Raw genomic sequence first — 26,408 nt, forward strand, 5'->3', positions numbered from 1 at the left:
CCAAGCTCTGACACTGATCATACAGGGAGCGGACCGCCACAATCAGACAGTCCGATACCCCATACTCTCTGAGCACTCCCCACAGGACTTCCCAAGGGACACGGTCGAATGCCTTCTCCAAGTCCACAAAGCACATGTAGACTGGTTGGGCAAACTCCCATGCACCCTCAAGGACCCTGCCGAGAGTATAGAGCTGGTCCACAGTTCCACGACCAGGACGAAAACCGCACTGTTCCTCCTGAATCCGAGGTTCGAATATCCGGCGTAACTTCCTCTCCAATACACCTGAATAGATCTTACCGGGAAGGCTGAGGAGTGTGATCCCACGATAGTTGGAACACACCCTCCGGTTCCCCTTCTTACAGAGAGAAACTAGAGATGCATAATTTATCAAGCCATTACCGATACATATAACTTTCTGCTTCTCGAGAATGATACAGATAACCGATAATTATTATATACAGTATATATTTTATTTTTTACATTTAATTCGTGCACACCTTTATTTGCGACTCTTTTTCGGGCAGATTCTTTAGCTGCAGCCATCTTTGTAGGCTTTCAAAACACCGTCGTAGCAATGCTCGCATTTCAAGTGCCAAGATAAGGTTTGATGTGTTGAAGCACAATGTTGGTTTTCTTCTCGCAGAATGTTTGCAGAACATTTGGCGCAAATAGCACATGGAATCTCTTCCTCTCAAACAATGAAGTAGTCTCAAACATTTTTTTACAATGAGCTCAGGAGAATCTTATGGTTGATTTACTCACCCTACCTAAAAAAGGCAATCTTGCCTTTTTAGATTAAATTTAAAAAAAAAAGTTTTGATTTTATTTTTATTTTTTTATTAATCCGTCCAAAAAAATAATACAGGGGGTGCCTGTATATATATATATATATATATATATATATATTTTTTTTTTTTTTCCCCGATTCAAAACGATTCTCTATTCAGTCAATACATAGGATTTCAGCAGGATCTACCCCAGTCTGCTGAAATGCAAGCAGAGTAGTAGATTTTTGTAAAAAGCTTTTATAATAGTAAAGGACAATGTTTTATCAACTGATTGCAATAATGTAAATTTGTTTTAACTATTAAATGAACCAAAAATATGACTCATTTTATCTTTGTGAAAATATTGGACACAGTGTGTTGTCAAGCTTATGAGATGCGATGCAAGTGTAAGCCACTGTGACACTATTGTTCTTTTTTTTTTTCCTTTTTTTTAATAAATGTCTATTGATAATGTCAATGAGGGATTTTTAATCACTGCTATGTTGAAATTGTAACTAATATTGATACTGTTGTTGATAATATTCATTTTTGTTTCACTACTTTTCGTTTGTTCTGTGTCGTGTTTGTGTCTCCTCTCAATTGCTCTGTTTATTGCTGTTGTGAGTGTTGCTGGTTCGGGTTTGGTTTTGGAATTGGATTGCATTGTTATGGTATTGCTGTGTATTGTTTTGTTGGATTGATAAATTTTTTAAAAAATTAAAAAATAATTTAAAAAAAAAATCACACAAAAAAAATGCGATTTTTTAAAAATGAGAATCGATTCTGAATCGCACAACGTGAGAATCGCGATTCGAATCCGAATCGATTTTTTCCCACACTCCTAATATATATATATATATACATATATTAGTATTAGCTCTATAAATTAAATATCAAAATGGCCCCCACTTATTTTAATATTTCAGTGTGCAGACCTCATTGGAAATAATCTGCACACCCATGAACTAATTCCAACTTTAACTGGCACTTTAGTCAGGAAAAACCACAGCATAAAACTTTTGGTAGATATACATTTTAATGAAAAAGTACAAGTAAATGACAAATGTTAAGAACGTAGGTCATCCACAATGATATAGTTATTTGACTAGATTGTACTTGCTAGGAGGGGTTGGGGTTACATTCACCTTTACACCTACTGTAGTGCAAACAATCTAAGGTGTCTAGTGTGAAATGCCCCGGTCACATTTTGCATTAAGACTGATCCATGAAATGCTTTGAGGTATTGGGGGGGAGGAACACACGGGACAGTCATAAATGTACATTATTCTAGCCTTTCATAGTTTGAGCAAACAATGTAAAAAACAACAACATAATATAGCATATAAATCAGGTAAGATGCTTTTGCTGAAGTTCAGATTGGACAGGCGTTGGGGATTCTCCAGTGAATCGCTTTACTACAAGATTATGAAAAAAAACAAGTAATTTCTGTCTAAACTTCATGTTTGCAATGTGGTGCCTGCTGATAGATGGATAGATAGATAATTTGCGTGCATAAAGACTCCATCCACTATAACAGTGTCCAGGTTCACATGTTAAAGTTGTGATAAAACAAAAATGGTAATAAAAAAACAACAATGACGCTTTGTGCTTTGCAACATGAGAGTATATGGAGGTTAATCTGTGTACTTACTACAAAAGCTTTTTTGACACTGAAGTTATGCAATGATTTGTATTTTGTGAACACAATTTCATCAGATTTTCATTTAATACATTTTTTTTAATTCAATTGACCAGTTTACCAGTCTTGAGTTTAAAAGCAATAAATATTTGTGCACTGAATTCTTTTAAACAGAATTTTTAAACACACAAACCTTGCTCACGAACTCAATCAAATTATGCTGACAACTTCATGACATAAACGTTTGTGTGTTTAAAATTTAAGTTTGTTAAAATAACGTGTTTTAAAATATAGTGTATAAAAATTCAGTGTTAAAAAGTTTGTTGCAAAAATATTTGTTGAGTCAAAACTCAAGACCTACTTCCGCTGAATAAAGTTATGAAAGTTATGAAATAAAATAAAATACATTTTTTATGAAATTCTCATAATTTGATGTAAAAAAAATAAATTCACAAAATTCAGATGCAAAACATTCAGTTGCATAAACTGTCAAAAAATGCTTTCATAATAATGACACAAATTAACCCCCATAAGAATAGGAACAATTCGCTTCTATGCGGAATTTAAAAAAAAATGTCACATGTGTCTTCATAACAACAAGTTAATAAGTCTGAGGGAATCCTGCAATTATTTTTTGGTACACAAACTCAACAAAAAAGAGAAACAAAAGACATTTAACAAGATGAAATAATGTTTAGTCCATTTAAATGTGAATATTTTCATGCTATGTCCACACGTACACAGATATTAAGAAATATTTTCTCTGTCATGTGCATGCCAAAGCACCAGGTGGTGTAGTTGAATGGAAACACAGCAATACTATCCGAGGAAAAGAAGAGTACAGGAGGACTGACAATCCTGAAAATCACCACTGTCCAATTTAAAAACAGGTACCGTGGAACCTTAGATGTCAAACGCCCCAAAATTGCACAATTTGGAGTTCGAGGAATGTCCTTCAAAAATCAACCATAACTCCTAATCCAGACCATCCCAAAATGATGAAGATGGTACAACATAGTACCAGGTCTGGCTGCCAGACCTAGAAATCAACCATCAAAGGTGAGTTGTTTTCCTTCCTTTCAGTTGTAACACACATTTGGTCAACTTAGCTTCTTTTTATTCTTGAGTGAACAGTTGTTGATGTATTTGTAACCTTGTGAGACAATGTTAAAAAGTGAGACACGTGTCATTTATGTCTAACTTATTTTTACTCGCATGTTGTTCAAAAATGCCTTACTTTGACTTAATTTTTTTGTGTACAGTTAATTATGGTTTTATGATGGCCACAGATTATTTCAGTACAGTGAAACCTTGACTTACAAACCCCTCTATTTGCAAACTTTTCGATTGTGCCGAATATGCCTGTGTGTGTGACACAAGTCTCTATGTACAAACGCTTAATTAATTTTGTGTCCTGCCTGCAGGCAAAAAGCAGGGTGCAGGATTTTTGGGAGGGCATCACTTGCTGCACAGTACACTACTAGTTACTTCTCAGCGCCTAAGTGTGTGTGTGTGCCTTTTTTGTGTTGTTTACCCCTTTGACAAGTGTTGTCCATTTTGCTAACTCAATATGAGTTCCAAAAAAACAACAGACCAGCGTAAAAAGAAAGAGGGAATCGCTCTGGCGTAAAAAAAAAAAAGACTATTTGCAAATAGTACATTATTGGCACTCACTAGTATGGAAGATTCAACAAAGCAGGCAATTTTTAATTGTGATGAGACCAGAGATGGAAAACAGGCTTATTTTACAGTGGAGAAGACACTACCTGTTGTTCAGCGGCGCTTCTTCACGCACACACACACCACCCTCCCTACTCTCCCTCTGTATGCTGTTTTCTCATCAGATCCTCCTTCTCCAATGTTAAAGAGGAACTGCACTTTTTTAAATTTTGCCTATCGTTCCCAATCGTTATAAAAGACATGATGACAGATTAATTATTTTTTTATGCATTCTAACTCGTAAATACAGTCAATGGGATGTCCTCTATTCTGCCCATAAATCTCTCAAAAAAACATTTAAAAAAACGCCAAAAATACTTCATTTACATTTTATGACTTGAATATTAACCAAGTATTAGCGATATTGTTATTATAAGCGCTAACACAGACCAACTATTTATAGCGGCGCCGTGATCAGAGGGAGCTAACACCTTGTGCTGGCTGCACTGACATCAGTGGCTGCGGTGAGCTGCTTTTAAGCATCAAAGCTCCAAAATTTAATCCAGATCGCCTCTCACCTGGATAGTAGAAGCATGAGGACATAATCTGACAAGTTGGTACACTTTGGCATCCAATTTAGATGCAGAAATGGCGAGAAAGACACGAAAAGACGCTTAGTTTCACCTCATTGTTCTTTGCGAAGATTATGACTCATTCTTTATCTAAATGGGAATATATGAACATCATACCAGTCAACATCCTAATGACAGCAGACATTGTACAGCGAGTTATGTTTTATTATGTTTGTTGGCATTGAAAAAAAGAAAAACATTTGTTCTTCCGTTACACAAATATTGTAAACGGTAGGCAAAATTAAATAAAAGGGCAGTTTCCTTTTAATGTAAGTGGATTTAACTTTTTGAAATGTTGATTATTGTAGCAATATTGTTGTATAAAGTTAAGGATTTTTGTGATTTCTGATTGTGTACGTGCGCTTAATGGCAGAGCAGCGCATACAGGACAGCGGCATGTTGTTGTTTGTTTGGCTTGTTAATAAAGAGTTAATGCATCACCCCCTTGTTATATTTGTTTGATATACAATACCGTATAGCACTTTATATTGTGTTCAAACCTTAACTAAAATATGGACTTTTATCAAGGAACCCATTATTTATATTCACAAGGTTTCTTATGGAGAAATTTGCTTCACTATACAAACCTTTTTACTAGCGAAGCCTGTCAAAAACCAATTAAGTCCGTAAATCGAAGTTCCACTGTACATTGTTTCACTTTGGTGGATGCACCCATTTAGAAATGTTTTTTTTTGCTAGTTTGTTTTTCAGAATTTTTTTTTAAGTGGAGATAAATGCTTTGAATTTGATGGCGGTAATGTGAAATAATGGAAAATATTTTCAATATGTGTGTTCGTGTGGACAAGGTTAGCCTTAGTTTGGTGACGATATTGACCTATGTGAAGGCACACATACCCAGATAAAATTGGTGAGCCACTTCAAAGATGTCCCACTATCGCCCACAGTCCGTGTCAGCACAGGAAGACCCGGCAGACGACAGAGGGAATCAGGACGTGTCCACAGGCAGGATTTGAAAGCGTAGAGGAAGACGCAGAAGCAGGCTCACCTTCAGCCCATCACCTGGATGGTCTGACTGCAGGCAGCATCAGACGTGCTGCTGGCTCGTTAGCTCCGAGTAAACAAGTCCCTCCGCTGAGATGGCGTCGCCGAGTCCCACTGTCCGAAGCGGCAGCTTGCAGACCAGCACCGGCGTCAGGTGGAAGGTGACGTTTCCCCGACGCCACACCGCCACCGGGGCCGCAGGGTCGAGTGACAGCGACTCCCGGGGCTCCGAGTGTGAACTGTGAAAATGGAGCGGCGCCTTCAGCTCCACCTTGCTGACGTCCACCGCTTGCACGCCGCACGCCTGACTGCTGGCCACCCGAGCCCCCGCCATCACCGCCGACGCCTGGTTGCCCCAGTAGCCGTCCACCGTGGCCAGCACGTGGTAGGCCAGGGTGTGGAAATGGACGCGGGTCAGGTCGGCCTCTGATGAGGGGTCGCTGCGGCCGTGGCGCTCCAGAATCCACAGGAGGATGTCGCTGACCTGGCCCACGTCGGGGACGCCCTTCCAGGTGCTGAGGTGAGCGTGTGGCCCGCCGCCGGCCTGCGACAGGAACAGCAGTTCCTGCTCGTTCAGCCCAATGGAGCTGACAATGGGCATGAACTGCTAACAGGAAGACACGACCACGTCATGAAAGACATCATCACCACGGATCAGTCCAGTCAGCAGCAAAGACTGAAATATTACAGTAAACCTCCGGATATTTCCTTTTCTGCTTAACATGGTAGATCATTTTTTTAATTAATTCTAACTTAAGTAGAAAGTGGTCTGATGGCGCGCTCTGCAGGGAAAAAAAGCTATGAATCCAGCAGAGGGCGCTGTCACGTAAGTCCATTCACTTAACATTTTCCAGCAGGAAGATGCTGGAGCCGGTCCTTAGCGCTCTGAAAATGTGGCCCCAAGACAATACTAGCTAGTGGAATATGCCTGGCTTAGAGTATCATAAGTACCGTATTTTTCGGAGTATAAATCGCTCCGGAGTATAAGTCGCTCCGGAGTATAAGTCGCACCAGCCGAAAACGCATAATAAAGAAGGAAAAAAACATATATAAGTCGCACTGGAGTATAAGTCGCATTTTTTGGGGAAATTTATTTGATAAAACCCAACACCAAGAATAGACATTTGAAAGGCAATTTGAAATAAATAAAGAATAGTGAACAACAGGATGAATAAGTGTACATTATATGACGCATAAATAACCAACTGAGAACGTGCCTGGTATGTTAACGTAACATATTATGGTAAGAGTCATTCAAATAACTATAACATATAGAACATGCTATACGTTTACCAAACAATCTGTCACTCCTAATCGCTAAATCCCATGAAATTTTAGACGTCTAGTCTCTTACGTGAATGAGCTAAATAATATTATTTGATATTTTACGGTAATGTGTTAATAATTTCACACATAAGTCGCTCCTGACTATAATTCGCACCCCCGGCCAAACTATGAAAAATCTGCTACTTATAGTCCGAAAAATACAGTAGGTCCTTTTCTGAGTGGTCAATTATTTGGCTTTTGCATGGGCCTTGAAACGTAACCCCTATTAATAGCGGTGATTGAATAAGTAGTGAATGACGCTGATCTCTTTCCTATTATATCATTCATCAGGTTCATAATCTAGAACTTATAAATATTTTTTTTAGGGATGTCCAATAATGGCTTTTTTGCCGATGTCAGATATATGCCGATATTGTCCAACTCTTTAATTACCGATACCGATATAAACCAATACCGATATCAACCAATACCGATATATACAGTCGTGGAATTAACACATTATTATGCCTAATTTGGACAACCAGGTATGGTGAAGATAAGGTCCTTTTTTAAAAAATTAATAAAATAAAATAAGATAAATAAATTAAAAACATTTTCTTGAATAAAAAAGAAAGTAAACAATATAAAAACAGTTACATAGAAACTAGTAATTAATGAAAATGAGTAAAATTAACTGTTAAAGGTTAGTACTATTAGTGGACCAGCAGCACGCACAATCATGTGTGCTTACAGACTGTATCCCTTGCAGACTGTATTGATCTACATTGATATATAATGTAGGAACCAGAATATTAATAATAGAAAGAAACAACCCTTTTGTGTGAATGAGTGTAAATGGGGGAGGGAGGTTTTTTGGGTTGGTGCACTAATTGTAAGTGTATCGTTTGTTTTTTATGTTGATTTAATATAAAACAAAAAAAAACAAAAAACGATACCGATAATAAAAAGACCGATACCGATCATTTCCGATATTACATTTTAAAGCATTTATCTGCATCTCTAATTATCACGATACAACCATTGTATTAAAAACTATCGTATATCAATTATATTGTCTATAACGGGCAACCCTGTGGAAGACTGTGTCCAACATGTACCTCCTGCATGATGCTGTTCATGTAGTCTTTGTCCGTCATGCTGGCCAGCTCCAAGTGAATGGGAATGTCTTTACGAATGTCTGATATGGCCGCCACCGCCTGCCAAGAGGAGACACGGTAATCCAGCCATTTCCCTTGGTTTGTGTGAAGGTGACATGTAACGTGTGACATGTAACATGAGACGGACCTCTTTGAGACGCTCCTCCCACATCTGCCTGCCCTGACCCTCCATCATGTGGAGCCCGGACAGGACCACCAAATCCGGCTGGAACTCTTCCAGGCTCGTCACGAACGTCTCCAGCAAGCTCATCTCGCCGTTGGACACGTCGTGCGAGAAGATGAAGCGGTTAGCTTGAGGCGCCCGAGTTGAACCCCACTGCTCACCTGCAAAGGAGAAAGAACATGATGAGGATGACAGGATGAGGAGAGTTGCTTTCAACATGTGACCTGTGCTACTTACCTGCTTTGTACTCCAGTATAAGATGATATTCATCCGTCTCCTGGAGCGAACCTGGCGGAACAACGATCTGCTCATCCAGCATCTCGTGAAGTTTGGGTCCAACTGGTCCACATAACAAAACCTGTGGCGTTAAAAACAAGAACAATAAAAGTGTTTGGGAACAGAAATAAACACACTTAAAACAATCCATGAAGTAAGTCGCAGTTTTTTTCATAGTTTGGCCGGGGGTGCGACTTATACTCAGGAGTGACTTATGTGTGAAATTATTAACACATTACCGTAAAATATCAAATAATATTATTTAGCTCATTCACATAAGAGACTAGATGTATAAGATTTAATCGGATTTAGCGATTTTTTTTCCTTCTTCATTATGCATTTTCGGCCGGTGAGACTTATACTCAGAAAAATACGGTATATACACACACACATACATATATATATATATACATACACATATATATATATATATATATACTACCGTTCAAAAGTTTGGGGTCACCCAAACAATTTTGTTGAATAGCCTTCATTTCTAAGAACAAGAATAGACTGTCGAGTTTCAGATGAGATTCTCTTTTTCTGGCCATTTTGAGCGTTTAATTGACCCCACAAATGTGATGCTCCAGAAACTCAATCTGCTCAAAGGAAGGTCAGTTTTGTAGCTTCTGTAACGAGCTAAACTGTTATCAGATGTGTGAACATGATTGCACAAGGGTTTTCTAATCATCAATTAACCTTCTGAGCCAAGGAGCAAACACATTGTACCATTAGAACACTGGAGTGATAGTTGCTGGAAATGGGCCTCTATACACCTATGTAGATATTGCACCAAAAACCAGACATTTGCAGCTAGAATAGTCATTTACCACATTAGCAATGTATAGAGTGTATTTCTTTAAAGTTAAGACTAGTTTAAAGTTATCTTCATTGAAAAGTACAGTGCTTTTCCTTAAAAAATAAGGACATTTCAATGTGACCCCAAACTTTTGAACGGTAGTGTATATATACACACTATATATTAGAGATGCGCGGTTTGCGGACACAACCGCGGAGTACGCGGATAATCCGCGCGTCGGGCGGATGCATGACGAAAAAAATAGATTTTAAATAGATTCGGGCGGGTGGCGGTTGAACCAATTCAGAAAAAAAAAATACATAGTTAAATGTTGTTACCCACATACGAAAAACAAGCAGCACTCTTTGAAACAGGCAACTATTCATCAGGCACTGCTGCAGCTGTCACGCCAAATTTCTTCCCCCCTACAAAAGCCTCCCCCCCCCCCCATTTACTTCCGGGGCTGCGTCCAATAAAGTCACAAAGTTGCCGGGGGTCCTTAACCCGCACGCGACTGTCCTGTTTCGCGTCTGTACAAAAAAAAACAATAATCGATTTCTTCAGATTCCAGCAGCTGTCAAAGACGAAGTATCCTTCCAGCGATGGGCAGTCAAAGCCGAAGTGCTATCGATCGCTGTCAATGACGTAAGAGGAAACATGACCACGGAAGTAAATGGGGGGGAAAGGCTTTTGTAGGGGGAAGAAATTTGGCGTGACACAGCACACCACAACACAATGTGGTACGCGACAAACTAAAAAAGGGTATACTAAAGACCAGGGAAAAAAAATAACAATAATAGTCAACACTTTCTTAATGGAAATGACAATAATATTATAATAATGATAAATAATATTATCACGCATTAATATCTCTTAGCCTCTAATGCGTGGCCAAGAGATATTAATGCGTGGCACGCATTGAATGTCTCTGCTGCATTGGATCAGTCTCCTTTCTTTAACAGGAATGCCTTGCATAGTCTATATTAGATATATAACAACGGGTGGGTGGCGGGCGGTTGTGGTTTTGATAAAATGTTAGTTCGGGTGGATGACGACTTTTGTGATGCGGTTGCGGATGAAATAATTGCCTATCCGCGCATCTCTACTATATATATATATATATATATATATATATATATATATATATATATATATATATATATATATATATATATATATATATATATATATATATATATATACACATAATAAAAATGGTCATTAATTACACGCATTAGTCATGATAAAATAAATCCAATTCCAAAAGATTATCTAAATTTCAGTTTAATCAATGGATGATTTAATAAAGGGACGCACACTTTTGTTAAATTAAATATTTTTTAATGAACTATTTGACTGATTAAGGTTTATTCAAATTTGACACAAAAACTAAACTATATAAAGAACCAAAATGTAATTTCCATAAATGCACAGTGTTAGTGTTAGCGCTGATGGCAATGTCCCCAGCTAAAAAAAAAAACCTGTTACAGTTCTCTACTTTAAAACCAGCCACGTGTTTCTTACCATGAGGTCAGGATAGGTTGCAAGTTTCTGCCCGATGAGGGCGGCGTTCCCTCCTACATACAGCTGGAGGACAGACAGAATCAAAGGGTGAGAAGAGTTCCAAGTAGAAAATTAGTGGAGGTCAAGGTGGTCATACCTTGGCACCAGGATATTCGGCAGCTGCTCTGGCAATCCTCTGGAACGCCACCTTGTCGCTGAAGAAACGCTCAGCGGCAGCCCCGCGCTCCATATAATGGATGAAGGCTTCCTTCAGGTCCTCTTTCGAGTGCAGGACTTCATGATCAAGGCCGCTGCCGGGGTCCACCGCCAGCGCTTGCAGCAGACCCACACCCGACAACACCACGTCCACGCAGGCGTTGACACTGGACGAGGGAGGAGGAAACACTCGTGAGTCTTACAATTTGGAGTTCAAAGTACTCAGAAGTAGGGTTGTAGCTATATGAACATTTCATATCACGTTTATCATTATTATTGCAGTATTGTTGAATGTGCTCAAAAATGACCTTTTTAATAGCTAAAATAAATATACAATGTCACAAAACCTACTGGGGTCTAGTTTTGTTTTTAATTTTTTATATTTGTTATTTTTATATTTTTCATTATATTTTATTATTTTCAAATAGTTATTATTAATATTATATATTTATTAAATGTTTTTAAATATTAGGTTTTTACTGTAGTACTTTAAGATTTATTTAAATGAAAAATGCGTAACAAATAAAATCAATTTTTATGTGGTATTTCTGGCGGGTGTTGTGGCGTCCAACTCTGTTCAACTTTCGGTCCTTGAACGCATCGTTAAAACACCCCTGTCTCGTTTACTAGTGAGACTGATCACTCTGTTCTGAGAGAGCACAGCTTGTGGGTTTATTGTGCACAATTAAATATCTTAGTTGCTCAGACAGCAATGTGTTTATATAAGTTTAGACCATGTTTTAACGTTAATGTCTCTTGTTTTCTTGTTAACATTAAGCTAACCAGCTGGTGCGAGTCAGCCTGAGAGCTCATCAAAGTGCAGTTATCAATGACGGTTTTTCGATCATTTTAATTTAAAACAGCAATATTAAAGTTAAAGTTCCAACGATTGTCACACACACACTAGGTGTGGTGAAATTGGTCCTCTGTATTTGACCCATCCCCATGTTCACCCCCTGGGAGGTGAGGCGTCTGGAGTTTTACCGCAGTTAGTATTAAAACCGTTTTATCATTAAATCCCTAATCAGAAACAATCTGGTTTCAGCTCAGTAGGCATCCAAAGCCTTAAAGTGTGTTTACCATATTAGATGACAAAACACACTAATATTGAGTCATTCGTCCAAACACTCTAATCACACAACAGGCTCCCGTAATTGCCTGCCCGTAAGTGCCAAAAAAGAGGAACGTTGCGTGTGTAGAGAAAGACACATCGTACGTTCACACAGAGTCCACCTGTGTGTAGAGAAAGAGAAAGACACATTGTGAGCGAGTCTGTGTGGGCGTAAAAGGAGTCAGCACGCGCTTAAAATGAGCCCACATTCGCACGCAGTGTGTGGTTCTTACGCACAATCATTTTGGCACCGTTTTGACGCCATATACTGCTGTCATGCGGCCTCAATCGGCAAGTAGTTTGTAGTTTTAATTAATGTACTTAAAATAGAAGTAAGCCTTTTTTGTGCACTTGCTCAGTTACTCACGCATAAAATGTCATGTTAAAGGGGAAATACATTTTTTTTCGGGAATTTTGCCTATCATTCACAATCCTTATATGAAACAAGCAAACATGTTTTTGTGTTTTTATGCATTCTAAATAGCAGATACATGCAAGTAAAAGTCTGCTTACAACTGAGCCTAGGGCTGGGCGATATGGCTAAAAACTGTATCACGATATACATTTTCTATATTGATCAATATCGATAATTATATTTAATGACTTATTTACGCCTGCCAATAAATACAGTAATACAATTTCCTACTTACCAAGGGTGCTTTTTTTTATCAGTGGAGAAGGTGTCTGGTAGCCAGGTAGTAAAATAATTGCAGTAAATTTGAAGTTAGTTGCAGTTTCGAGACACTAGATGGCAGTAGTGTATAAGCTATTGAACACTACACAGAGTAGTCTGGGAAGCTGCTCATTAAGCTGACACATTAAAAGTGTCAGGATGTTGCCGCATTGTCTGCATTAAAACCAACAAAACTAAAGACAAGTTTCTGTTACTGAGTCTATATATCTAGATATCACACTTTCTCTTCTCACTCCATGCAGGGAATCCACAACGAGACAGAAAGACGGCGCAACCAAACAGTTAATACTAGGGATGTCCCGATCCGATATTGATATCGGAAATCAGTCCGATATTAGCCAAAAAAGTGAATATCGGATTTTATCGGACTGAATCTGAAAACTCCGATATAAGCGCTCCGATATAAGCTGTCCATTTACCGCTGCAGCACGTCTATAATAGGTGACTCTGGTTTGATCACACTCCAACACAGTAGGTGGCGGCAATGCCCCTTAATTAACGTTGGTGCCGGCCACCGAAGAAGAGCGTCTCTGATCCAGCATGCACAGCCCACGTGATCACAACAACGACAACGCAGCAAAGTGTAGTGATGTCGGCTGTGTGGAAGTATTTTAACGTAAACTCGGACAAAGACGTTGCCGCTAAATGCAACATCTGTCAGGCGTAAGTGTCCCGTGGAGGGACAGAACCGGGAAGGTTCAATACAAGCAACCTCAACGCACATTTGAAAAAAGACCACAAAAAAGAACATGAGGATTTTCGCGAGAGCAGCAAGGCGAAACAACAAACCTCTGGCTCGCTTCAGCAAGCCACACTGGCCGAATGCTTTGCAAGACGTGACAAACTACCACGGGACAGCAAAAATGCAATGGCCATAACAGAAAAGATAGCCCAGTTTATTGTGCTTGATGACCAGCCTCTGTCGGTGGTGAGTAATGTCGGGTTTAAACGTTTAATGGAGCACCTCGAACCTCGCTACATTATTCCTAGCCGCCACTACATTGTAGACAAAACTATACCCCAGATGCACGAAGAGGTTAAAAAGTGTATTGCCGCACAGCATGCCGAAATGCTTATCTTCTTAAAAAAAAATCTCCACATTCTGCTCGGACTGCAGATAGTGGAGAAGGAGGAGGAGGAGTGGTAAGGGTAGTCAGCACTGACTGATTATTATTTGTGTTATGCTCTTGTTATTAGAGTGATATGTTTATTGTGTTTACACTATTCTTCAGTGAAGACTAAGAGTAATTACTACATTGTTTTGGGCACAGTCAGTCAGTGAAACTGGAGCTGTGAACTCTTAACTTTGAGCAGTTGCACAGTGGACAATATTGTGTTGTTTTTGTCCCTGCCCACAGTTGTTTCCAACATATGCTGACAGTAAAAATATAACTGAAGTGAACTTGAATTGTTTGCACTTTAAAAAGTTTTTTTTTTTTTTAAATTGGATTTATTTAGGTTATTTTTCAGGGTCTTCTAATTTATTTTTAATTTATTCTATTCAATTGTATAATGATGTTGGTATTAGTGGTTAATTTGCACTTTAAATATAACATTTTGTTTTTATTGGATTTGTTGAGGTAATACTCTTATGTTGAAGGTTAAAATTTATGTAACCAATTGGTTAATAATAAATGGGTCAGTTTTTCCTATACCTACTCTTGCTGACTATTGTTTTCTGTTTTAACACTACAACATCAGTAACATCACTTTATCAAGCCTTTTCTAACATTCCACACAACAAAATAAGGAATAAATATATGTATGATTCATGCCTATATCGTATCGTATTGATATCGGTATCGGCCAATACTCAAGGCTACAATATCGGTATCATATCGGAAGTGAAAAAGTTGTATCGGGACATCCCTAGTTAATACGGTTAACTGATAGGCTTCTAGCGTGTCACTCACATTGCTCAGTGACACTTCCTGTTTCCTGTTTAGCTGGGTTTCCCAGAGCGCGCGTGACTTAATGCAAAGAATCTTGCTTCATAATTTCTTGTTTCTTCCGACCAAAAAATGTAACCATTTTATTGCATGTTTTATCAAACGCATCTTATATTGATATCGTTTATGTGTCTATCGTGATAAATATTGACATCATTTTATCGGCCTAGCCCTAACGGAGGCTAAGGGTCACTGATTACTACTTACTGCAGACTTCATGAGAGCCAACAAACATAATTAAACATCACTTACTGTACAATGTGAGCGCTTTGAGTATCTAATAATAGAAAAGTGCGATATAAAATCTAATCCATTATTATTATTATTATTAATGTTTGCTCTTACTCGGATGCCGAATGTTAGGATGTTCATATATTCCCGTTTGGATAGAGAATGACTCATAATCTTCGCTAAGAAAAAAAAGGGGGCGGAACAAAGCATCTTTTTTGGTCTTTTTTGCCATTTCCAGATATAAGTTGGCTGTCAAAATGTAACAACTTCAATTTACTATCAAGATGCAGGGCATGATTAATAATCTAGAATTAACTTTCTCAAGTTTCGAGGCGAGAAAGCAGCTCACCAGCTGATGATGTCAATAAAACAGCATAAGGAAGTTGCCTCTGTCTGATCAATGCGTCGCTAAATGTAGGTCAAAGGTCCTCAACGTTAGCACTTATAGTAACAATTTCGCTAACGCTTGGTTAAAATTGAGGTCACGAAATGTGACATATTAGCTCCATTGTAAGCAAACTTGCATTTACATTTATTTACGAGTTAGAATAAATACAAAAAAAAACATACGTGTTCTTGTCTTTCATAAGGATTGTGAATTACAGGCACAAATCCAAAAAAGTGCAGTTCCCCTTTAAACATTGCTTACACAGTTAATTAAGATTTTTTTTACTGACTCTGCTTTGAAACTTGGACAGATTAATTACATTTCCGTTATTTCCTACAGTAAAAACATTTCATTTGAATTAATAAATTTCATTCTACAAACAGGAGATTATTTGTATTTTTAATTATGACTTCTTTATACAGTATATTTATTTTTCTTTGTTGTACAGTTCTCTGTGGTTGTTTTAAGGCAGTCCTTTTGAAATAGTCGGGCGGGTCCCCCTGTGACCTTGGGGAACATGCTTTTTGTTGCCGTACCAGAACATGATGAAGCGTATGTAGCACTAGGCTTCACTATAACCGCTGTGGGAGACGAGGAAATGACGGTGTGTTGTTTCCTTTAATGTTAATAAGTTGACAATGTTATGCAAAGGTATAGTTATAACAATTTTATTCACAAATTATACTATTTACAGTCATGGTGGAGAGTGGGGGCCGAAACAGAACATAAAGCAGAAGCACTGTTTTAATGTGTTCTATAAATAAAAATGGATTGGATTGCAATTACAGTTTGAAACACTATGGCATCAAAGGAAGGGTCTGCGCAGATCATAATGCCACTCTTCAGTTTGTATCCTCTATGGACCAACAAGTAGCCTGCTAACTAACCAACAAACGGACAAAAGAACACAAATACACTTCACAATTGCCTTGGTCTGCGCTCTAGGTAACATTTTTCTTTTCTTTATGTATGAAAAAGCTCTTTATAAATAAAGGAAGTTTTGACTGACTCTAATTGTGTTTTTTTCCCCCAAAACAGTACGCTAATAAATCTATGCAGAGTACTGACTCTTTAGGACAAAGTTCTCACAGAGGAACAAGCTCAGACACATTCTTCGTCCTAAGAAATGTCTTCGTCACGCCGCATTGGACGGATGAGAGAGGTGAGGGCATGGACACAGTAGTCCTTCAACTTACCCGACGGCCACTCGGCTCCACTGCCGCACGGGCAACGTGATCAGCGAGTCCCAGGCGTCAGAAATGACCCGCTCCACGTGCCGCTGGCTCTGCTGGGACGATTGGAAGCCGGGCAGGCTGATGTACTGGAGAAGCTGCTCGGGCAACTCCGGGCCACCGTGGTAGAGGTAGCCAACCGCCAGCGCCAGGAGGGCCGCAACCGAGGCCTTCCTCCACATGATGCACTGCGGACACAAACCCATTGAAATAAATCAAGATAGTTCGTAGTAATAATGTGCTCCTGCTTATCCCTGCACCTTCAGCATTTTCTTTCCACAAGAAAGGACACAACTAGGGCTGCAACAACTAATCGATTAAATCGATTAAAATCGATTACCAAAATAGTTGGCGATTAATTTAGTCATCGATTCGTTGGAACTATGCTATGCGCATGCGCGAAGGCTTTTTTTTGGTTTTTTTGTTGGTTTTTTTTTGTTTTATAAACCTTTATTTATAAACTGCAACATTTACAAACAGCTGAGAAACAATCAAAATAAGTATAAAAACAGTACAAAAACAGTACAAAACAGCACCAGGGCGGCGCTGAGGTTACGTCTCATGAGGTGGCGTAAGCTAGCAAATGATGTGTCATGTGCAGCTCACGTGACGACGGCGTCTCCTTTGCTGGAAAAATTCGAAAAATGGCGCAGGAAAACACTACCGATAGTTTAGCGGAGAAACATCTTGAGGTTATTGCTTCAATGGAGAAAAGTGTACGACCTAAGTCGTCAAAAGTGTGGGAACACTTCACTTTAAAGACTTCAAAGAAGACCGTTTCCTGCAAAATGGCACGGAAGTACAACATTGCTTCTGGAGCACCTGAAGAAAAAAAATGTTGGAGCCATGGATGAAGGGAGGAACTCACAGTACGTAACTTTTTAAGTCCATAGTGGCAACAAGCATTCATGAGTTCAGCTTTTTTGTAAGTAACTTTAACGTTATGCCTTTGTTGCAACGCGGGGCTGATAATGTGTCTCCGGCACATTTGGCTCCGTTTTGAGAGAGAAAACGCACGGTTACCAATTTGGAAATAAACGTAACAAACAGAAATATCTCTGGTTGGTTTCATAATGGATCAATGTAGCCGGGCCGATAAAGCTATATAAATATATTTAGATTTGCCGCTTTAGTATAACTAAACGTTATGAAGGTGCTGGAATATTTCATGCTATTATTCAGAGGCAGCCTAAAATGAATCCTTTATTATTCACAACAGAAACGTGTACAATATCTGATTCAGTTCTGATTAGTTACATTTCTGTGTTATTGTTGGTGTATGCTGCACCCCCAATGTCCACAACATGGTGCCAGTAAGCTGTTTTTTTTCAATAAAATACCGGAAAGGATAGAAATATAGTTTGTCTCTTTTATCCGATTATTAATCGATTAATCAAAGTAATAATCGACAGATTAATCGATTATCAAATTAATCGTTAGTTGCAGCCCTAGACACAACACATGCTCAAAATGCAAAAATGGTGATTGATCACATACATTTTTAGCAAATCAATATGTGGAGTAAAATTATGGGATGGATTTAGCAATGTACTAGCATGAACCCATCTAAAACATAGTACAAGCATATGGTGTTTACAAGATGTCTGATAACATTATTATCACATATTCTATCAGTCATTATACTAATATTAAGTGAATTAATTTTGGAGCCATCTATTTTTACTACCATGTTTATTTTGCACTAAAAGCGAAAATGTTATATCCTTTTATACTTTAACAAGCTGCATCACAAACAAACACTGCCATTTTACTCCAGCTACACTGTCGTTGGAATGTTGTTGCAGACAGGTCTTCCTCGCTCTTCCCGTGCCCCAGGGCAAGTTATCTCCACTCCCTGGTTCTACCACCTACAGTTGACACTGTCACTAACCTATCAGTCTCAGAAGACCCGATCTGTCCACGCATGCGCGAAGAATACGTCACTTCTTGGACTCGCAATATTTCTGACTGAGCTTCTGCGACGTCAGGCCCTGTGATATTTGAACGTTTTAATGTTTTGTGTAAAAAGACACGCTTACATAGTAGTAAATGAGAATAAGAGTATAAAAATGAACAAAGGATGGATTTAAAATATCGCCACAATTTTAATCACTTTCACTCTTCCATCATTGCAATAAATGATGCACAGGGGTGCCGCTGACTCCCATCGCGTAACTTATTTTTTAAATGTTGATTTTAATTCTAAACAAGGTTGACTTACCGTAATTTCCGGATTATAAACTTCTATATTCATCCCATGTTTTGAACCCCGCGGCTTATAAAACCGTGCGGCTAATTTATGGATTTTTCTTTGCTGACGGCCATAATGCAATAGTTTTGAAAAAAAAACAACAAGCAAACACACTGATGTGTGTTATTGTTTGTGCTATGGCGCTATCTTTTCGATGAGTTCGCCCACTGCAGGTTCTGCAGTATCCTTCAATTTAGTCCTTTCAACCGTGTGCCGTTCAGTCTTCTAGCCATCCATAGCGTTTTTACTCGTATGGATTCTCCATTCATCACTCCAAGCCACGTTTGCAAGCTTTATAATATACCATAAATTGTTAATACTTGGTATACCGTCCCATGTCTGTTGGAGTGTTTTCATGTATGTTTGTTTGTGCTATTGTAATGTAATGAAGCTAGCGCCAATAGCATTAACTACTATGGTAACACGTTTCGAGTGTCTGTGTTAGTATTATTAACTTGCAATGGCATTTTTTTTGTATTGTTTCAGTTTCACAAATTCCTCAGTAAATTCACCAAGATGTCACCGTGGAGTTATTAAGTCTGTTTAGTTGATTGGAGAGCTAGCATCTGCAGCTAGTGGGTCCATAACGATGACTTCGGTTTTGTTCGACCAGCCGTTATACTGCCGTGTTACAGACACAGTTTGGAAATTAATTTACAAACATTTACAAAATATTTCTGTTTAAATAATTTATTTCACGTGTAGATCCGCGGCTAATAGTCGGGTGCAGCCAAAATATGAAAAATAAAAAAATTCCCTCAAATTTGGTGGGTGTGGTTTATATACCGGTGTGCTCTTTAGTCCGGAAAATACTGTAAATCTATATCTTTCTTTTAATTTCTGTTTTGAAAAAAAAGTCACCTGTCAACTGTCCTTCCAGGACTTCCCATGAAGAACGACACAAAGACCATTGGAATTCAAATAGTGATAAACAATAGGGAGTCTAATAAAAATGACTCAGACCTAAGGGATAGCAGTCTTAAAGACTTAAGATGTAATATTCTTAGGGCTGTCAATATGATTGAGTTAACTCATGCAATTAATCACAAAAAATGATCGCAATAATCATGAACACACTTAGATTACTCTTGCAATTTATTCTGACCGTACAAGCTCTTTTACCTTAACTGCTATATGGTCAGCGATCAGATCAATACATACGTCAGTGCAAAAATGAGTGAGTACATTCTCACTGGCAAATGTCACTCCAAAATGCAACTCGAAAGAACTTTCTATAAAAACGTTTTGTGCAAATAAATGACATGCATTCAAGTAAAACATTTAAAAACGTTCCTGAATGACAATCTGACAATAAAATTGCATTTGTGTACAAATACTGGGCTTTTCTTAAGCAGATTTTACTTATGCAAGCAAGTAATCACCTGTGGTTAATCATGTTTAATCCAAAGTAAAAAACGTGATAAAGTCCTTAGAACCGTTCAATTAATTAGTTGATCAATATAATAGAAATAATTGTTTTAATTGTATCACTTTAAAACACGCTGTAAAGAAATGCATATCCTCTGAAAGTATGTCCTTTAATAGCCATGAACCGGAAGACTCACTTTTTAATCAATACAAAACTAAGAAATTATTTAAAATTTTGTATTAAATAATAAATGAATACCATACTAGAATTGCAAATGATGCATGTATTCGGAAATGGATGATCAACTTAAACATTTCAGATGAAAGAGACATATCATGAAATGATTTTTAGAAAAATGCCAATAAGCCCTTTAGAAGCATTAAAAATAAGTTGAGTTGATTTAAGATCTTAAATAGATTGTATTTTACATCTTCTCAGCTGTTTAAAATTGGTGCAGTAGATAGCAAGTTATGCATGAAGTGTCGGGCAGCTGATGGAACTCTTGTTCATTTACTGTGGGAATGTCAGAGAATAAAAGAGTTATGGTTGAAAACAACAAAAGAAGCAATCACATTCCTAAATCTAAACATCCCAATGACAGTGCAAACTTGTATTCTTGGTGATCTGAACAAATTAATAATAAATAAATAATATACCATAGTAAGCATACAAATAATAATACATAAATAATATTTGTCTCAATATATATATATATATATATATATGTATATATATATATATATATAAAAAAAAGGAAATAAAAGGGTTCAAGATGTTCATCACAATTCTTGTTCTGTGTACCGGTACTTTGTGAACACTTGTAGTTTGAACAGTCTCTTAAACTGAATCATATTGGTGCTTTGTTTGATATCTTTGGTTAATCCATTCCATCATTTAATTCCACATACAGATATACTAAATGTTTTAAGTGTTGTACGAGCATACAAATGTTTTAAATTAGATTTTCCTCTAAGGTTGTATTCCTCCTCTTTTGTTGAGAAGAATTGTTGTACATTCTTGGGTAGCAGGTCACAGTTTGCTTTGTACATCATTTTAGGCTTTTGGGCATTTCTATTTTTGGAATTTGTAGCATTTTTAATTCATATATGCTGATATTTCCGCATGATTTATGAGATTCATGAGACGGGGCGGTATAGCTCGGTTGGTAGAGTGGCCGTGCCAGCACCTTGAGGGTTCCAGGTTCGATTCCCGCTTCCACCATCCTAGACACTGCCGTTGTGTCCTTGGGCAAGACACTTTACCCACCTGGTCCCAGTGCCACCCACACTGGTTTAAATGTAAATTAGATATTGGGTATGTAAAAGCACTTTGCGTCACTAGAGCAGTGTTTTTCAACCACTGTGCCGCGGCACACTAGTGTGCCATGAGATACAGTCTGGTGTGCCGTGGGAGATTATCTAATTTCACCTATTTGGGTTAAAAATATTTTTTGCAAAGCAGTAATTATAATCTGCAAATTATGTGTTGTTGTTGAGTGTCGGTGCTGTCTAGAGCTCGGCAGCGTAACCGTGTAATACTCTTCCATATCAGTAGGTGGCAGCTGGTAGCTATTTGCTTTGTAGATGTCGGAAACAGCGGTAGGCAACGTGCAGGTAAAAAAGGTGTCTAATGCTTAGACCAAAAATAAACAAAAGGTGAGTGCCCCTAAGAAAAGGCATTGAAGCTTAGGGAAGGCTATGCAGAACAAAACTAAAACTGAACTGGCTACAAAATATACAAAAACAGAATGCTGGACGACAGCAAAGACTTACTGTGGAGCAAAGACAATGTACATCCGAATATGACATGACGATCAACAATGTCCCCAGAAAGAAGGATAAAAACAACTGAAATAGTCTTGATTGCTAAAACAAAGCAGATGCGGGAAATATCACTCAAAGGAAGACATGACACTGCTACAGGAAAATACCAGAAAAAGAAAAAAAGCCACCAAAATAGGAGCGCAAGACAAGAACTAAAACACTACACACAGGAAAACAGAAAAAAAACTCCAAATAAGTCACGGCGTGATGTGGCAGGTGGTGACAGTACACCTACTTTGAGACAAGAGCTATAGTGATGCATGCCTGGTTATGGTTTAAAGTCATATACAACAATTGCGACAACTTCTCCAAAGTGGGCTGGCTCAGGGTGGAGGACAGAGTAAAACAACTTGCACTGAGCAGAGTCTATAAAATCCGCTACACCTCCCTGATACCGAAGTACATGTCAAACTTCTTCCATAATTTAAATGACTGCCATAACCACAACACCAGGGGGAGCTCCACTAACCACGTTAAACCCAGATTCCGATCTAACAAAGGTCTTAACTCATTCTCCTTCTATGCCACATCAATATGGAATGCACTCCCAACAGGTGTTAAAGAAAGTGCATCTCTATCCTCCTTCAAAACCGCACTAAAACAACACCTCTAGGCAACTTCAACCCTTGACTAACACCCGCCCCCCTACACATCCCACCTCCCCGGATTGTAAATAACCAAATGTAAATAATCAAATGTATTTCTAATGTATATACTTGTTCTTATGCTATCTGAACTCACTATGTTCTCTGCTCGCTGTACATATCCTACCAAGTCAGACCTACACTGTTTCAATGCCCATTTCTCTGATGATGCAATTGTTGATGACTGAAGTGCTGTTATCAACCAAACCCTCCTCATCCCACCCCCCGGATTGTAAATAATGTAAATAATTCAATGTGATGAGGTGGCGACTTGTCCAGGGTGTACCCCGCCTTCCGCCCGATTGTAGCTGAGATAGGCTCCAGCGCCCCCGTGACCCCGAAGGGAATAAGCGGTAGAAGATGGATGGATGGAATTCAATGTGTATACTCTGATGATTAACTTGTCTGATGACTGTATTATGCTGATAGTATATATTTGTACAATGAATTGATTTACGTGGACCCCGACTTAAACAAGTTGAAAAACTTATTCGGGTGTTACCATTTAGTGGTCAATTGTACGGAATATGTACTGAACTGTGCAATCTACGAGTTTCAATCAATCAATCAATGAGTTTCGTTTTTTAATTATTTCTGCTGGTGGTGTGCCTCCGGATTTTTTAAATGCAAAAAATGTGCCTTGGCTCAAAAAAGGTTGAAAAACACTGCACTAGAGAAAAGCGCTACATAAATATAATTCACCCAAAAAAATTCACATTTCTCTCTTGCATTTGCGTTTTTTGTTTTGGTTTCGGCGCGTTTGTCCCTGTTGGCCACCATAGAAAAGGGATGAATCATGTATTATTTATTTCCTTTCCAGCATGCCCTGTTTACAACTTTTGAGCGGAACGCCACCTCATTAATTCCCCTCAGCTGTGTGCATGTTTGCTCAAATATAGAAGTTAAACATGCTTACTAGCTGGTCGTAAATCCGCAGGGCAGTAATGTAACGTGTCCGGCTAGTGGTAGCAGTTAGCAGCCGGTGTCTCAAATCAAGTTAGCCTCGAACTAATCTGACAAAAAACAGTAAGTAGCTTTATGTCACTCGGAGGAGCGACTAATCGAATTAAAGGACACATTTGTCCAATTATTTCCCCAACGTTACCTCTTGTTGTCCAATAAGTTGTGTACTGCTGTTTTTTAAAGCGGAGGAGCTACAACGCTGGGTGTTCGGTAGTCTATGTAAGCAGGACGTACCAGCCGTGGGCGAGCAGGTTTCACACTTTTGTCGTTAAGAAAGTGTTTGTCGTTTCCCGGAGGACCACATGAAGAGCGTTAAAGCGGCTGGAGGATGGAGACGGCGGCGAAGGTCGGAGTCATGAAGGAAGGCGGTGAACACCAACGCCGCCACTGTCACAGCGCACAGCCAGCCACACTTCCGCATCCCGTCCCGCGCATGCGCAGACGTGCAGCTCAGCTTTCGAAATCGAAGCGACATAAAACCATTTTAAAAATAATAAATGCATGCGCTGAATGGAATAAATACACACAACTTTTTTTTTTTTTTTAAACTCATCGTTTGTGACAAGTAAAATTAAATACTATTTAGATCATATATCAGGACCCGCGCATACTTGCCAACCTTGAGACCTCAGAATTAGGGAGATATCCAAAAGGCCCGCTGGGGGTCATATATATATATCCATCCATCCATTTTCTACCGCTTATTCCCTTCGGGGTTGCGGGGGGCGCTGGAGCCTATCTCAGCTACAATCGGGCGGAAGGCGGGGTACACCCTGGACAAGTCGCCACCTCATCGCAGGGCCAACACAGATAGACAGACAACATTCACACTCACATTCACACACTAGGGCCAATTTAGTGTTGCCAATCAACCTATCCCCAGGTGCATGTCTTTGGAGGTGGGAGGAAGCCGGAGTACCTGGAGGGAACCCACGCAGTCACGGGGAGAACATGCAAACTCCACACAGAAAGATCCCGAGACCGGGATTGAACTCACGACTACTCAGGACCTTCGTATTGTGAGGCAGACGCACTAACCCCTCTGCCACCGTGCTGCCATATATATACATATATATATATATATATATATATATATATATATATATGTATATATATATATATATATATACATATATATATATATATATATATATATATATATATAGAGAGAGAGAGAGAGAGAGAGAGAGAGAGAGAGAGAGAGAGAGAGAGAGAGAGAGAGAGAGAGAGAGAGAGAGAGAGAGAGAGAGAGAGTTTTTGATTGATTGAAACTTTTATTAGTAGATTGCACAGTGAAGTACATATTCCGTACAATTGACCACTAAATGGTAACACCCGAATAAGTTTTTCAACTTGTTTAAGTCGGGTTCCACTTAAATTGATTCATAATACAGGTATATACTATTTTCATAATACAGTCATCACACAAGATAATCATCAGAGTATATACAATGACTTATTTACATTATTTACAATCCGGGGTGTGGGATGTGGAGGGGGGGGGGGGTGTTAGGATTGGTTGGTATCAACACTTCAGTCATCAACAATTGCATCATCAGAGAACTGGACATTGAAACAGTGTAGGACTGACTTGGTAGGATATGTACAGCAGGTAGTGGCCACAGAGAGAGTTTAGAAAGTATAAGAAAAAGTGTCTACATTTGATTATTTACAATCCGAAGAGGTATGCTGTGGAAGGGAGGGTGTTAGTTTAGGGTTGAAGTTGCCTGGAGGTGTTGTTTTACTGCGGTTTTGAAGGAGGATAGAGATGCCCTTTCTTTTACACCTGTTGGGAGTGCATTCCACATTGATGTGGCATAGAAAGAGAATGAGTTAAGACCTTTGTTAGATCGGAATCTGGGTTTAACATGGTTTGTGGAGCTCCCTCTGGTGTTGTGGTTATGGCGGTCATTTACGTTAAGGAAGTAGTTTGACATGTACTTCGGTATCAGGGAGGTGTAGCAGATTTTATAGACTAGGCTCAGTGCAAGTTGTTTTACTCTGTCCTCCACCCTGAGCCAGCCCACTTTGGAGAAGTGGATTGGAGTGAGATGTGATCTGGGGTGGAGGTCTCAAATTAAAAGTAAGTAGAGAGAAAGAGATGTCCGATAATGGCTTTTTTGCCGATATCCGATATTGTCCAACTCTTAATTACCGATACCGATATCAACCGATATCGATATATACAGTCGTGGAATTAACACATTATTATGCCTAATTTTGTTGTGATGCCCCTTTTCCAAAATAAATCAACTCAAGTTATGGAAAAAATGCCAACATGGCACTGCCATATTTATTACTGAAGTCACAAAGTGCATTATTTTTTTAAACATGCCTCAAAACAGCAGCTTGGAGCTCTCCCTGAGAGAGCATGAGGAGGTTGAGGTGGGCGGGGTTGAGGTGGGGGAGTGGGGGTGGGGGGGGGTAGCGGAGGTGTATATTGTAGCGTCCCGGAAGAGTTAGTGCTGCAAGGGGTTCTGGGTATTTGTTCTGTTGTGTTTATGTTGCGTTACGGTGCGGATGTTCTCCCGAAATGTGTTGGTCATTCTTGTTTGGTGTGGGTTCACAGTGTGGCGCATATTTGTAACAGTGTTAAAGTTGTTTATACGGCTACCCTCAGTGTGACCTGTAAGTATGCGTTGCATTCCCTTGT

The 26,408-nt window shown here is 38.9% G+C and overlaps 1 protein-coding gene across 2 annotated transcripts; it reads right to left on the reverse strand.

Annotated features, from left to right (window-relative positions):
- Positions 1-1,789: 1,789 nt before the first annotated feature.
- Positions 1,790-24,177, reverse strand: adpgk (ADP-dependent glucokinase). 2 transcript variants are annotated; one of them, XM_062042706.1, is made up of 8 exons: positions 23,990-24,177; positions 16,670-16,893; positions 11,042-11,267; positions 10,906-10,968; positions 8,547-8,667; positions 8,274-8,470; positions 8,087-8,185; positions 1,790-6,306 (listed from the first exon to the last, which is right to left on the reverse strand). In XM_062042706.1, exons 2-8 carry the CDS (start codon positions 16,885-16,887, stop codon positions 5,746-5,748), a joined length of 1,485 nt encoding a protein of 494 aa, XP_061898690.1. In that variant the 5' UTR covers positions 16,888-16,893; positions 23,990-24,177; the 3' UTR covers positions 1,790-5,745. The 2 variants fall into 2 exon arrangements, with proteins under 2 accessions (XP_061898690.1, XP_061898689.1); XM_062042705.1 differs by having other exon boundaries at positions 1,790-6,309.
- Between the last annotated feature and the right edge of the window lie 2,231 nt (positions 24,178-26,408).

Source organism: Entelurus aequoreus, linkage group LG03, assembly GCF_033978785.1.
Source record: "Entelurus aequoreus isolate RoL-2023_Sb linkage group LG03, RoL_Eaeq_v1.1, whole genome shotgun sequence".
Classification (NCBI taxonomy): Eukaryota; Metazoa; Chordata; class Actinopteri; order Syngnathiformes; family Syngnathidae; genus Entelurus; species Entelurus aequoreus.

Bases quoted from the DNA above. Each gene is read 5' to 3' on its own strand.
- adpgk (XM_062042705.1), bottom strand. From the start codon at position 16,887: ATGTGGAGGAAGGCCTCGGTTGCGGCCCTCCTGGCGCTGGCGGTTGGC. The intron at 11,268-16,669 runs GTAAGTTGAAGG...TCCCTCGTCCAG, and splicing joins TGGAGCCGAGTGGCCGTCGG to TGTCAACGCCTGCGTGGACG. The intron at 6,310-8,086 runs GTACATGTTGGA...TCTTCCTGTTAG, and splicing joins TGAACAGCATCATGCAGGAG to CAGTTCATGCCCATTGTCAG.